Here is a 14,819-nt window from a genome sequence, read left to right as displayed (position 1 = left end):
ATATGTATACGTATGACACTGCACAGTATCCATATTCATACATTTACAGAGAGTGAGGTAGAAAGGTAGGTGGTCCAATATAGAATTGTGCAGGCGCATTCCCCCGTGTCCCTATATACGTATAGATGCACCCGGTGGGCTCTGTTTTGTGTCTCCAGGTAAGCCTTTTGTACACAACCCGTAATGCGGATCTATCGGGTTACGCCTAGGCAGGCCGTTACATGCGCCTGCAGGTGTGTGCCATAGGGTTACCTGTTTGGTTGACGCCTCATGAGGAACGCAAATCGGTTCGTTGTACAACTGAGTATGTCTCGCATTCTTACTGCCTGTTCTCGTTGTATGTAGGGCCCTCGCTGAACTTGAAGGAATGCCACCATGTACACCGTCGGATTCCATCAGCTTAACCCATTTTTTTCACCTGCGAGGCATCAACATGCGGCTGCTTGGTGAGACAAGTGGACCAATGTACACATCTGCATATACGTAATATACGCATATACGTTTTTTTGTGCGTTTTTACAAACGGAGACGTCCTAATTGTACACCGTCGCTCCTTCCTTACAGGCAAGACGAGAGAGTGGCAGGGTATCTAGTTTCCTTTACATAAAAAGCGGTGCACGTGCATGCATAGAGTGCTTGTGTTCCACAACAGAGCCGTTATAGTCCTGTTTCCCAAACGAGTAACACTCGAGTTCGAGTGGATCTACAGAAACCGCGCTTCCTGCTGTACATCGGAACGGTTTTTCTCAGTAACAGCTCTCAAAAAATCAGCGCGTCTACTGCGGTCGTTTCTCTTCACTCGACGCATCCCACTTTCCGCCCTGTTTTCAATTTTTCGTGGGCCGTCAAATCAGGACATATGATCCGCGGCACGCGCGCAGCCTGGCTTCAGCACATGCTTCAAGTAGAAGTCGTCGGTGAGTGTTTCGGTAAAGGCGGCGAACGACTTTATTTCCACGTCAGAAGAAGACAATCCCTGAATACACGAAAGGGTTTGCATTCTACACGGAAAATCGATGCGAAAATGCCTTGTTTGAACGTCAGCGGCCAACAGAATTGGCGTTTCTGGCTGTTCCATTAGAAGAGAGGTGTGTGACGGGAAGTTGTTTTTGCGTCTGAAAGAGCCTCGGCGGTGAACTGTCCGCGATGAAGAGGAAACTTGAGTGTCACAAAAAAACATACACGTTCACAGCAGAATATATGCAAGTAGACATGTCAAACGGACGAATTACATTACCTACATGTACTCACTTGCAGAAATGCGTCCCACGCGGATGCTTCAGACATATGCCATGGTTATCTGTTCCTTTTCTCTTCAGCAAGAACAGTAAAGCGAATCCTGAAGGATGTCCTCCGGTCTCTCGTCTTTTCTGCCCACGGCTACCTGCAAACAGCTCGGGCGCGTGCGCAGGGCGGTATGTGAACTTTAAGAATGCACAGCAAGAACAGGAAGAAAATCAGGAGGGGAACAAGTGAAAAGAGAGGGTGGAAGTAAATCAGGAGCAGCGGAGAGAGAAAGGTGTGGAAAGAGGGAACGATTTTGGTAACTGCAGCGAGAACGGCGAAACCTAACCACGGGGCGGGACGGTGAGAACGAAGAAAGTGGATCCGAGGAGAGAAATGAAAACTGAAAGGAACTCTTAAACGTCAGTAATATCTTCTGCAAAGGACATCAGCTTAGTTCCACTCGAAAAAAGCTGGAGGTGAAACGATCAGGCTCTTTTTCTCTGTGTTGTCTGCTTTTCAGCGAGCATGAGGAGACTTTTGAAGAGACCCTCCTTCGACTTAAGTGCAGCTCGAGAAATGAGGGATTTTCACCCGGGGGACCACACTCCCGTGAGCGTTAGTCCCTTTGCAGAATAAAAAAGAACTTTCTCTGCGTTCTGTCTCTCTTGTGTCATGTTGTATGTCCTCGCTTTCCTGTGTCTTTCGAAGAATAGGTAGGACGCCTTACACCCTCTAACAACTTGGGACACTCGAGGTCCACGAGTCACACGTATTCCTATCCTCTCAGTGGTTTCCCATACGAATATATATATATATATATATACTTGTGGGAAACCATATATATATATATATATATATATATATATTTGGGCAATAGATATTGCATGTAGCCGATACACGAGTAAATTTACACAGGCACATCCCTTGAATTATCTGCCGCACTGTTTCAACTTCATTTGGGCTTCGGCGAATGGAAACCTACGCGAAGGGTGAAAAGACACTGGCGATAGGTATTCGCCGTTGCTTGTTTTCTCGAATGTTACATCTGTACGAAGGACATCCAGGATAAAGAGTAGAGTTTTCAGAGAGACCTGAATCTAGGCGTGTGTAGCGGTTTGAGGACAATACGGGGGGCTTGTGACTGCGTGTTCGCAGGAAGAGTCGTCAGAAAGCGACGACGATGATGACACATCTTCCATTTTCAGTCGGACCACAACAGATGACTCGGTGGAGCAGCAGCATCATGCAGGCGGCAGTACGTACACACGCATACACAGATACGTGCAAGTATCATCCGTATGTGTATCGCGTATATACACCCACTTTGTGGGTGTTCCAAACATTTGGAGAAACTCCAATTATGTTGCGACACCTCTTTACAGGAATGCTGCATGCGTACTGCATGCATATTGTGCATGTTGGTTTCATCCCCTTGATGTCTCGCTTGTGTTGCTGCACCCGGACACTTCCACCGTCTTATCTGTGGTTTGATGAGAGCTTTGCGGCTTGGGAGGGACATGGCAATCTACGGCTTTTCCTGGGAATCGTTCTCCAACTGCTTCCTTATACTCTGTTAAAACGTCGCCCGCAGGGGATGTAAGGCATGCAGTTGTGACTTGTGCGGCGCCATGCACATGGCGAGAGAGACGTGGGTAAATGCAGATTAGAGCGGGTCCTACTGAGGCCGACAGAGAATTCGTAAAAATGTGGGTATGGGGTACACCAAAAGATAACCGGCAGGTACGTGGACATAGAGTTGCTGTTGGGAGGGTCAACGTCGTCCCCGTACTATGCAGCTGACGATCTTGGGCGGTCTCTTTTTATTTCTCTTAACATTCTTGTGCATGCAGAAGTGAAACTTGGATATCCCCGCGAGTCCCTGCTTCGCGAAGCAGCCCTCAATGTTCCCTTCGGTATCGCCTCACAGCTGCTCGACGACGTCCCTTACCTTCGCGATCTCATGTCTCAAACTTTCCGGCACTTTTCTTGGTAAGGGACGACAACCCTTCTTTCTGGGACCTGATAAAGCCTTCTGTTGTTTTACTTGCCGTTCCCTTTTCTCTTCCTCTTGTGCCTCCTCGTTTACCAGCCGCTCCGTCAGAGTTGAATTGCTTGTTGCTAATCACGTCCCTGGCTCCAGGGTTCGCAACTCACGGACTGGTCGTCTCCGCCCGCCCTCGGCGTGTACATGAACACATGTAGAGCTAGACGTGGTCATCTAAACGTGCACGCATACATATGCGCTCCTGACTGACTCTCTGTATATATGCAAATGAATATATATATATATATATATATATATATATATGCATTTACACTTGCGCGGGGACATTTGATGATCGCCCTGTGAGTTGTGTTGGTTTACATTTGCGTTCTCTTGACAGCACTAAGTGCTCGTGCGAAGCTCCCGGTGAAAACTAAAGCCGCACTTTGCCCGCACTGGGGCTTTTTTTTGTTCTGAAACCTTTGCGGCACTGTCGTCACGTTGGTTTTGTTCGCCCTAACATCTGGTCGGTTTCGTCGCTCGGTTGATTTGTGGGCTGCGCACTTCTAGGGCCGACATCTTGTTGCTGAATCTCTTCAATCTGACCCTCGGCGACTCCTCAGAGAGCGACGAGTTCTGGGCCAGCTTCCTGACTGCGCGGTACGTTCTGTCAGTTTCGTTCATGGCCACCGAAGGCTTCCCCCCTCTAGGAGTCCTGCCTCGACGCATGCACGCCACAGTACTCTCCAGCTATGTGTATACGGGGAAATATGGGGAAGCAGTTTGTCAAGTCGTGTTACTTGCGTCTCTCAAAAGCTGGTGGACGTTGCGCCAGAAGAAAGTACACAAATTCATACATAAATGTATGCATGCATGTGTACATACACGAGAGTCTGGCAATACATATCCGTCCTACACTGCAAGACATGTTCACTGAGTCACTTGCATATACAAACATATGCAGTTATATATATATATATATATATATATTTGCTAGCATGTGTTTACGGGGACAGTGATCTTAACTTTCACTGGACCAATTCATTCACTTTTTACCGTGCGTCTTAGCCGGGAATAAGAAGATAATACCTATCTGCTTTTTGCCTAAGCATTTGGAGGAGGCGGAGAAGAACAGACATTTGTGGTGGCGCATAAATGTATCTGTCGTACGTACAGGTGTAGCGAGTACTTCGGCTTGGAAGCCGCAAGCATTGCCAAGTCGCGCATAAGCCGGACAGCTCTCTATATCGCTATGCAGGTAAAGAGAGAAGGCCTCACATGCAAAATCCCCTAGGCCACAAGCACTTCAGCACTCTTGTTTCTATTCCTCCTGTTTGTTTCAAAGAAGCAAAGAGCAAAAAAAGAAATTATAGCAGAACCTATACAAAGGGAGGGGAAACGGAGGCAGTGTATGGGCTAGCGCGTTATTTCTTTCTTCTCCCCTTCGCTCCTCTCAACCTCTCTTTGCATTCTTTTGGGTCCATTTCTCCTTTTCTTGTTTTTATTCGCTTTGCGTCGGGTTGCGGGTCCAGCATCACTGCGGAATCTCCTTCCTTCCAGACGCGGGCTCTCTGAACACAATGCGGCCCTCCACGCATCCGCTCCAGCCCTCTCATCTACGGGTACAGTTGAAAATTTCCCGGAAGGAACGGATTTTTTTGCTTGAAAGTTTCTGCAGAATACATAGGACTTATGAGCTCTAGGACAATGTGCATACCACGTTTTAAGCAGCTCATTTTAACACTCTTGACTTTGACGACGACCGGGATTTGATTCGCGTGTACAGGAGCGAGAAGGCAGCATTTTGCCAGGCCGTATATGCGCACAAAACCGGCCCTTCTGAATCTGTTCGAGACGCACCAAGGAGACCTTAGTCTCTCTGTTTCGTTGCGGTGCCTGCCCAGAGAAAAACGTGTGTGGATTTGTAGCTGCTTTCGAGCCATGGCACAATCGCATATTCACTTGTTCAGCCAGCATCCGGTGCATGCTCGCGAAGAGGTGCGTCCAGCTAGTTAGCGATATGGAGAGAGGCCTGGAGGCAGTCCCTCCAAGGAGCTGGCTCTTGCGCGGCCTTCTGGAAAATAAAGACTGGACAAACTGCAACTGTCAAGATGGACGTGCTTCTTTGCTGCGCAGGTATGGCTCCCGGGACTGCGTCGAACGCTAGAACTGCCATCGCGCCTGCCGCTTCTTCAACTCGTGAAGAACCCCGGCATGATACCGCTTCATTGTCAGCAGGACTCAGACCTCGTCGTCAGTCCATCTCCATCGCAAATTCTCCTGGCGAAGTTCATAGGCCACACACTGGTTCAGTGCGCCGTTCCGCTGTAAGCTGCTGGCTCGCTTCTGTCCACACGGGCCGGATGGAAACCGGAGAGAGCTAAAAACTACATCTTATATATTTGGTCTTTTATCTTTACTGCTCCCGCGCAAACAGAGACTGGTTGTGCACCGCCCGTCCGGCTTGGCCAAATCTGACGGAAATCGTGGGGAACAGGGCGGGTCGGGGCCCCGATGGGATATGTCGCCTCTCTGCGCTTGCCTGCAAACGCAATGCTCGACAGAAACACAGAAAATAGCCTTGCCAGCAGATAGGTAGCTACGGGGATAGACAGACTGGCCGCCAAACACACAGAGAACCTGGGTAGATCCACATATAGAGGGACGTACGCAGGGAGAAGGATGCCGTCTATAGTGTGAGAGTATGGCAGGTCACAGCAGATCACTAAAAACGGCATCTACTTAGATACACGGAAATGAAGAGCTGGCTACAAAGGCAAACCGATAAAAATGTGTTCAGTTTTGTCGGCACTACTGCAGACTTGCATTGCTTATGTCGGCGGGTCTGTTGCCGGGCATCGCCTTGTTCTGGCGTTCAGCTGGCGTGTATGGGACGTGGTGGAGAGAGGTTTGGACTCCAACAACCTGCTCGCTGCTTACGTTTCGACGAAAGCGCATCCTCTTCTGATTCGCCAAAACAGCTGGCACCTCCCGAACGCCGTTCTGGACGTTGTCGGCGGTGCAATCCGGTCAGTCTTTGTCTTTCCCTCTCAGAAAGGGAACGCTTTAGCTGGAGTGCGATGCGCTGATTACATCTGCCTGAGTATCTCCATCGCTCCGGACCTGTTTCTCTCGAGATAGGCTTAGATAACACAGCGAATGCACGCAGCAAACACGCTTCCCGGCCATATATATCTATATATATATATATATATATATGAGGGAGGGATAATGACTCATGACGCAAAGATTGACATGCACCTGCCTGCTACTATGCAGGCATTTACCGGTGTATGCTCCAGAAGCGCAAGATCGCATTTCTCGTCGTACAGTTTTTTTCTGTTTCCTTTGCGCTGGAGTCTGTCTTGGTTCTTCTGATTCTTCTGATCACTCGTCCCTTTCAGATTCGGCGTGTGGAAGGTCGCGCGATATCTCGCCGAAAGGTGCCTAAACTTCTATCCGGAGTCTCACGCCGCTGCAGTAAGTGCGCATGTTCTCCGTGTGGTGCAATTCACAAACGTGGAAGAACGGAAATCCGAGCGCATACGTCGAGCGACGCAATACACAACGGATGACCATGTGACCGGGGATCTTTGCAGCTTTAAGCTCCCCGGTGACTTTTTCATTGTATGTGCTTGACGTTCGACTTATTTCAAACCGCTGATGCACACAGCCCACTCCGCACGCCCGGCGAGTCTCCACACCCGTGCAGGGAGACCTATAAAGGGGGGTTTGGGGAACCTTTCTTTTCAATTATTTACGAGGTTCTACGCGTGTGTCGCCCTCTCTGGCTGAAGATGTGCGCATGTGTACGGAATTCCTCCACATGTGATGCCTTTCCAAACTCGACGCTCTTTACGATGCACTGAGAGGCCCCCCCGGTTTGCTGTCTATTACTGATAATATAAATGCATGAATACACTGTATATATGTATGTGTATATTGCACCTGAAGGTAAATGTATATGCATATGCATGGTTGTGCCTTTGCTTTTCTTGTTGCCTCCTTTTCAGACACAGAATCGCCTTATGGCGTTTCTTGCAGAACTCCATGGCAGCGGTTTGCCCCCTTCGAATCCACGTCTTGTGAACCTCACTGGAGCGTGCGGTCGTGCCATTAAGGACCACTGGGAAGATACGCATCCTGTCCGGCTCGATCTTCTTACCTATCAGGCGTGGTGAGTTTTTTATCCCGTGCTTCATGAAGTATACGGCTGGCTACAACTGCGCCGTACGAGCGGCGTGAGCGTTTGCACGTTGAATATGAAGGTGTGCCTGCATCCGTACAGGGCCGAGTATACGTTTGCACGCAGGCGATTGTTTTGGTTGGTAGTGCCGTCTTCGCCGATGGAAGCTCGGTTTGTCTCTCGCGTCCCTCGGCATCGCTGTCCTGTATAAGAGAAGACACCTGTGTCAAGAATTTTGCTGTCCTCCCAGTTCTGCTCATCTTGACTCTTTCTTTCTCTGTTTCAGGCATATGCACGTCTCCGGAGATCTGTCGGAGTGTGCCTGGTTACTTCACTGCGCACTGACCGTGGCAGCCACCATGATTGGCCATCGAAGCTACACGGATGTGAGTTCCTTTTTGCGTCATTTCTGCTTCAAATTTTCGCCGCGATACAAAGTTGTGGGCGTCTGTTGCAGAGGACTCCATTTCGGTTGATCAACCACGTGCATTGAGGCGGTGATCGGCTAGCTTCCGTTGCACCCTTTATTTCTGTTTTCCGTCTGTCGTTCCATCAAAAGACAAAAAGGCGAACGGAGGGAGTCCGGGGATAGCGATGCATGTGTCTTCTCTTCTTGTGCAGCATGGTATCTGCTCTTCTGCGTTTAGTCGTCATGTTAAATCTCCATTTGCTTTGGCCTGTAATTATTTCTGTATGTACTTTTTTTGTCGTCTCTGCTGTTGGATTCTCTTTCTTGCTGGCTGCGGGTCTGCACATGCCTTACAGCGCAACGAAGTCCGCAAGCTGCTGATGCTGACTTCCTTGTCTCTGAAGCCTTTCAGAGAGCAACTAGTAAGTGCTTGAAAAAGCGCGACCTTGAAGGGGCTGTCGCCCGCCAACCCGCTCCAGTGCATGTCGAGCGGGGGAGACAGTCTCACGGGGACTCGGTTCTGGTTGCGGTTTTCTCGCACTTTACTATGCAGTAGGCACACAGATGTGTTCTGCATCGGAGCCGTCCAAGCGCATCTGCGGCTCTTTATTGAGCGGAAGTGCATACATATATATATAGATATATATAGGAACATGAATCTATGCATGTGGGAACAGCCTCTGTTTTTTTTAGGTTTAAGGACGAAGCGTATCGGAATAGATCTTTTCGAGATCGTTGCGCGCACCACTGTATTTTTGCCGCTACGCACAGCTTCGGTGTTATTGTTTGCCTCGCTCAGCCTTGGTTTTTTCGCATGCTTTGCGTTTCGTGCAGGAGGTGACGACGCCTCGTCAGGTGACGAACTTGCGTATGGCAGGCTTGTTGCGTCTGCTGGCGCGGTCAAAGCTGCTGTGGCTCCTTGAGGGCGACCAAAAACGCAAATGTCAGGTAAGAGGCTTTTCCCTGCGGTTTCCCGTTTCTGTCTTGTTTCCGGCTTTCCCTCTCTTTCGGAGTCCGCCCCCGTCTGGTGGCGTATGTCTCCGTTAGAGAACTGTGTGGCAGACTTCTGCGGGTGTACGCCCACTGCTTCGCCACAGTGAATCTGGTTGTTTCTTTTAGGCGAAGCTGCTCGGTGCTCCTCGGGCACTGTGTAGATGCTTCCGATTCAGCTTTTCTGGCGGGTGGACACCGCTGCAGCGGCCTCACGCCCACACCCCTCTCCCGCGTGTTCTGGACTCTGGAAATCTTTGCCGCTTCTGTTGTTCACGTTTCCTATCGCTCCGCGCCTCTCACGGCCTTCACTGGACTTTCTCGAAGCGTAGGCGCGGCCGTTTCTTACCTTCTCCTGTTTGCAGACCTTCAGCAATCCTGGATATCGCAATAACCTGGCAACGGAGGCGTGCAATTGCCTTCAGTGGGCGTTGGATGCGTACGACTTTCATTTGGTGAGCAGGCAATCAGGGAGCAGGGGGGCACACGTTGCTAACGACAGAACGCAAAACCACCCAACGGTGACGAGCCTTGTTCTGTCCTGTGTTTCCTGTCTTTGTTCGCCAGGGCACCGAAACGCTCCTCACTGTCGGCACAGCCTACGAGCTCGCTCTGGCTATTTTCCTTTTGCGAAAATCGACGCGAAGTGACGAAGCGCTCTTCCTGGTGGAGACTGCTGCTCGCCTGGCAGAGGCCGCGCTCCGGGTGAGTGGCGCTGTCTTTGCTTGCCGAGAGAAAAAGATATTCGAGATCTGAGAGCCCGTAGTCCAACTCGTAGCATATACTCTCCAGAAAAAGGTACCGAAGTTTGGAAACCACCCTTTCCGGGGAAAACATACAGGAAAGGAACCAGTCGATGGCCGCGGAGAACTTCAGTTGCACGCCTAGTGCCATTGCGAGGCACAGCCTTCACTGCACGCGATGCGCGACCGGGAGGGCGGGGAGTCTGCAACCCCGAGCCTTGTTTCCGAGGAGCCTGATCCTGTTGTTCCGCAACTCAGATGAGTTCGCCACTTTGTTTCCGGAGACGTTTCCAGTTTTCTGCGCCTGTACATGTCAACTCGATTGGCGAGCGTCTCGGGAGAGTGCTGAGAAGCGACACGGGACGACGCCTTCTCGTGGATTGTCATCTCCGTCATTCCTTCAGGTTCGAACGAAGCTATTTGGCAGACAACATGTGACTACGCTAAACACAGGTAAGCAGGAACCTCTCGACATTCCATCTTCGCGGGATAGAATGAACAGACCTCTATGCATGCACGTGACGATTTGGGATTATGTATTGATGCCTGCGTCTGCTGCGCTGTTGCGGATGTTTTTTCTATACTACTCTATAAACGTCGTTTGTTGGCGCTGCTTTTAATACGTATCATAGGGTGAGGTTTACATCCCCCCGTCAAGGTGACAGTTTTCTCCATTCCATAAGACAGGCATTTTCTCTTCCGTTCTGCACGCAGCTCTCCTTCTCGGGTTGCTCCTGGCCGACCAAGGAAAACACCGGCGGGCGATGAGTCTGATCGAGGCGGTCATTCGGAACAGCTTTATAAGGTGAAGTCGCACGCTCTGAAAATTGGGGGGGGAAGGACCGGAGGACTTCTCTACTGGCCGCGTCTCCTCGTCCAAACTTGTACATTTTCTCGTATCAATATCTTTGGATTTGCGTGTATACATGCCTTATGCTTCATGGTCCCTGATGAGACGGGTAAGTGAGGTCTAGCTGTTTTCAGCTAATCTCTGTTAGCATGTCGCTTTTTTAACGGGTGCTTCCGACTTACCAAACGCGTTTTTCTTTTTCTTTCTTCGCTCGGCTGTTAATCTCCGACGAAGATGGCATCAGTCTTGTTTTCGTCTCCAGTGTCTGGTTTCTTTTACATTTACAGATCTACCCGGTCCCCCGCAAAGAGACGATATCGCCCAGATGACTCGTTCTCACAGTACGACTTGTCATGTTAAGCGGTCTAGCCACCTAGCCCGTTGGCCGAAAGCAGAGAAAGAAATGGCAGATGACAATCAGTGCAACCGAGGCTGAATAGTGTGCAATGCTTTCGCGCTTCCCAAAAAAAGAAAAAACAAAAAACTTCCTTGCTGTCCAGGAAGTGTCTCTTCCTGTGTTCTCCAACTTCCTGAACTTCCGGCAGAGAGGGGCCCTCGGTTCTTCTTCGTGAGAAGGGATCCTGAAATCGTTGGCCACAAGCCTGCGTTCTGTTTCTCCGTCCGAGTCTGTGTGTTCTCGCTGGGGAGGGACTCGAGTTTGACTGCATCTGCCGCAAGTGGAGACACAGTCCTCATGTGTTGCGACTTCCCGTTTGCTGCAGAACCCTCTGGTGTCTCCCCGATGCATTTTTCTACGACACGTTCCACACACACGGTCGCGTCATCCAGCCCGATGTGCTGCACGACGCGCTCCTCGCTCACCGCAAACGACGAGAGGAAGCAGCTGCGACTGAGAAACGAGACGGGGACGGTGAACAAGAACGTGAGTGATTGGGACTAAAAGTGCATCCGCAGAGTCCTTCAAAATCATGGAACAACTGGACTTTTCGGGCGGCCTGCTCTTGTTGAGTGTGATAGCAAATCGGTAAACAGATCGACGAGAGTGTTTGTGGCCACGGCGGCCTGGTATTGCAGGGTTCGACCGCATAACTTGCGTTTTGCAAGGGACAGATACGCACTTCACGAGGTGTATTACAGAGTGGCGCTAGACGCGGAACGAGTCGCTGTTTCTGATGTGTTCTTCATTCCTCGGTGGCCGTAGAAGCAGGCAGTGCATGACTTCAGATGTGTGCATAGGGAATGCGCAAACGCACTCACGCAAATATCCGTATATGTGCATGCACCGCCTGGCATACGCGCCCAATCTGGTCATATCCATGTTAGTATGCGTATGGCCTTGCCGTGCGGGTCTGTCGTCTACCTGTTGTCTGGGTTCAGAACAAGAAGAAGACCGGGCCAAAAATCCCACGCAGGACCGGCTCAAAGATATCAGCGCTATCGAAAGCGGCAGGGTTCTTCAATTCAAGGACGGAGGCTCCGCGGGGCAGAAGCCTACATTCAGATTTGCTCGTTTGAGCCGCAGTGAAAACGAAGTTGAAAAGAATGAACCGCAGGAGGCAGACGACGAGGACGACGAGCCCGTGGCCCTCGTCACATTTGCTGAGCAGTCCAGAGACTCCTACGCATTTTGTAAGAGGAACAGAAGGCGGTTTCTCCTGACTAGGAATGAAGCCTCATAAGCGAAGTCTGTGTTCCTAAGTGTATATATATATATATATGAAAATATGTGTGTCGATAAGTGTTTTAGGCCGGGGTGCATGCATATATAGCTGTATACACATTCAGTCTTGAACGAAAGCCGCTGCCTGATATGAGGCCGCGAGTGTTGTGTGTTTCGTTTCAGTGACTCACCAAGACGAGGCTCCGTCAGATCTTCTCATCCCCGCTATACAGGACCTCGAAGACACTCTCATTCGCATCTACATAAACCACGGAATCGATAGTGCCTTGGAACGCCGGCTTTGTTCACTTTTCCTCACGCTGGATGTGATCGAAAGAAAAGGTAACAAGACTCTGTCTAAATACCGAAAGGCATACCATATATATATATACATATGTATATATATGTATATATCTGTTTACATGTGATTATTTGCATGCACGTAGATCGAATGAGATACATGTCCATGAAACGTGCCGCTGTATCTCTCAAGCATCTGATATGGTCCCAGAGTGTTCTTGGTTTCCGATCCAGTGACCTGCGTGTCGCTCTTAAACTACGCGGTTGGAGCGGGAGTGAATGAAACCAAAAATGCGGAGGCTGAGTTCTTGTAATTCGCTGCTTTAAAAAACGACACCTGTCGCTTGTTCTTGTGTTCTTTCGTACTCTTCATATCAGGCTACCAACCCATGGCGGTCATGTTGGCCCGGTACGAGCAAACGTCTGCGGGCGATGACGACCAGTGTTGTGGCTACCTCCGGTGGCTTCTGGACTCCTCTGCCAGGTTCGTCGCCCTCGTTGTTCTGTCTTGTTGTCTCCTTCAAAACCTTTCTTGGATTGCAACAGAGTTCCGTGCCATCTTCCGCACTCTAGAGCCATGAAGTCGCTTCAAGAAGGATCGTATGTAAATGCAGCCACACAATTGCAGTACGTATAGACTGCGTATGCCACGCGTTTCATCCATGCACGCTTCACAGGAGGTCAGCAGGTGCGTGCGTTGATTCCTGCCTCAGTGTGTCCTTGTTTCTGGAGAGTTTTCTGGCGTTCCTTCCTTTCATTGATGTCAGTTCTGTTCCTCCTAGATCGTGTTTTGTTTATTCTAGTGTAAAGAACTATGTTTATTCTTCTGTAAACAAACCTCACTGTGTCTCACACGAGGGGCCACGAGTGTACTAACCCGCTATGGGTCATCGACGTTTCTCCGTGTTTCGCGTCAAGCTGCTACACTCAATTGAGTGTCAGTTCCCCTTCATCCTTCCGTGAGACATTGTACACTGAGACCTTTGCTTCGTTCCAAGCAGTGCATCTTTGTGTTGCGCTGCTTCACACACATTCCCTCTCGCTCGAATGGACAGCTTCTCTTTCGGCCTCGTTCTCTGGCGCGCAATCTGCCTCGAATACGCAGAGCCTACAGTTTGCACCTTTACTGCCCCGAGATATGCTTTCCGTTCCATTGGTTGTTTTGATTCTCTTCCCGCTCTACAGAAAAGCAGGCCCATGCGGTCAGAGCATGGTTTACTAACTTAACTCTCTCACATTTCCCCGGAGTTGTTTTCACGTTTTAGTTTTACTCGGTTGTCGTTTCTCTGCTCAGCTCTGAGATGCAGGCGCTCGAGTACATTCAGCACTACCCGAATAAAAAGTCTCGTGCTGAAATTTTTAATCCAGATGGAGACCTGTCGTTCGCAATATGTCACGGACGTAAGCGGCCCACAGATATGTGCATATATACTATTCGCATACATCTGTGTGCACACACGAACATGCATAGACACGTACATACACAGAAGTGTGTATGTACAGGTAGGACACCAGAATCGCCTGGTTTTGTGGAGGCTCTGTTACACTGTAAAGAAAGAACCTGTCCACGTGCAAAGCGCAGAAGCATGCACAGCTTCTCAGGTGTAGAGAGAAACAAGTGGCTCATGTCTCCTCCAGTTCTCGCTTTGTCCTTTAACATGATCAGCCCCTCCCACTAAGGGATCGAAATATTCCACTGCGCTCGACCGATTCGTCAACGAGCTTGTCTGCAAAGCCCAAGCAGCCGTAGTCGATGTTCACCGTCGCTTGCTAGGCGGTAAGGCGTCGTGAAGGGTGTCGCATACAGTTCCACACCCGCATATACGTAGTCCATCAGAAAGACACATTTGCTCGTTTATATGACTGTGCTTTTGTTTCACGTATATATATATATATATATATATATTTGGTACGTATGTATAGAATTATTGGGGCAGAGTTGTATGCGTGTATATGAGTGCATGCGACAGTTTTCGCTGACGTAACTCCTCTGTTCTTCAAGTCTAGGTGAAAAAACCGGATTGGTGCTATGCTTATACTAAACAACAGTGTTAATGACTACAGCTTCCAAGCAAACATGAATTGCAAAAAGTCGTACTGTTTTTATCATTTGCTGCACGAAGCAGTGTTGAGATCTCCGCGCTTCCAATTTGTCCGCATTCCGGTAGATGCAGCTAATTAGCCATCTTCATGCAGTTTCCGTGATTCTTTCTGACTCAGCGGAGACGCTATCACCTATCGCCTGTTCACCTTCGTTTTGGAGGTTTTCGGCACTTAGTGAGCGTCTGTCCATCGTGTCCGTCTGTATAACTGGACGCAGGCGAAAAACCTAAGCTCTTCGCGAGGACGGAACTTCCAAGCTGGAAGCGGAAACTTGTCAAAGCAATGCAGAAAATGTGGTGCATTTTAATTCTTCTTGACGTGTACGTCAGATTTTGTTCTCCTCTACACTGTAGATATGGAAACAATAAAAGGAATTCCTTTCGCCCGGCTGAATCTGCTGCAACAG

General features: G+C 49.6%; 1 protein-coding gene across 1 annotated transcript in view; it reads left to right on the top strand.

Moving 5' to 3' along the window:
* The window catches only part of NCLIV_006880 (conserved hypothetical protein), a gene marked incomplete at both ends in the record, with an annotated part of 28,592 nt that overhangs the window by 12,387 nt on the left and 1,386 nt on the right, over nt 1–14,819 (top strand). Inside the window, 26 exons of the mRNA XM_003880199.1 lie at nt 346–446; nt 855–917; nt 1,320–1,415; nt 1,748–1,836; nt 2,383–2,482; nt 3,078–3,216; nt 3,782–3,871; nt 4,388–4,469; nt 5,348–5,538; nt 6,091–6,240; nt 6,616–6,691; nt 7,225–7,388; nt 7,684–7,783; nt 8,163–8,228; nt 8,641–8,754; nt 9,162–9,251; nt 9,364–9,501; nt 9,944–9,992; nt 10,254–10,344; nt 11,112–11,272; nt 11,728–11,979; nt 12,194–12,352; nt 12,689–12,794; nt 13,605–13,711; nt 13,977–14,087; nt 14,631–14,733. Of these exons, the coding sequence (XP_003880248.1) occupies nt 346–446; nt 855–917; nt 1,320–1,415; nt 1,748–1,836; nt 2,383–2,482; nt 3,078–3,216; nt 3,782–3,871; nt 4,388–4,469; nt 5,348–5,538; nt 6,091–6,240; nt 6,616–6,691; nt 7,225–7,388; nt 7,684–7,783; nt 8,163–8,228; nt 8,641–8,754; nt 9,162–9,251; nt 9,364–9,501; nt 9,944–9,992; nt 10,254–10,344; nt 11,112–11,272; nt 11,728–11,979; nt 12,194–12,352; nt 12,689–12,794; nt 13,605–13,711; nt 13,977–14,087; nt 14,631–14,733 (2,988 nt within the window). The remainder of the gene's footprint in view (nt 1–345; nt 447–854; nt 918–1,319; nt 1,416–1,747; nt 1,837–2,382; nt 2,483–3,077; nt 3,217–3,781; nt 3,872–4,387; nt 4,470–5,347; nt 5,539–6,090; nt 6,241–6,615; nt 6,692–7,224; nt 7,389–7,683; nt 7,784–8,162; nt 8,229–8,640; nt 8,755–9,161; nt 9,252–9,363; nt 9,502–9,943; nt 9,993–10,253; nt 10,345–11,111; nt 11,273–11,727; nt 11,980–12,193; nt 12,353–12,688; nt 12,795–13,604; nt 13,712–13,976; nt 14,088–14,630; nt 14,734–14,819) is intronic.

The sequence above is a fragment of the Neospora caninum genome, chromosome II, assembly GCF_000208865.1.
Source record: "Neospora caninum Liverpool complete genome, chromosome II".
NCBI classification, from domain to species: Eukaryota; Apicomplexa; class Conoidasida; order Eucoccidiorida; family Sarcocystidae; genus Neospora; species Neospora caninum.
The sequence above is the reverse complement of the archived record's forward strand: the minus strand, read 5'-3'. Positions and strand labels throughout refer to the sequence as shown.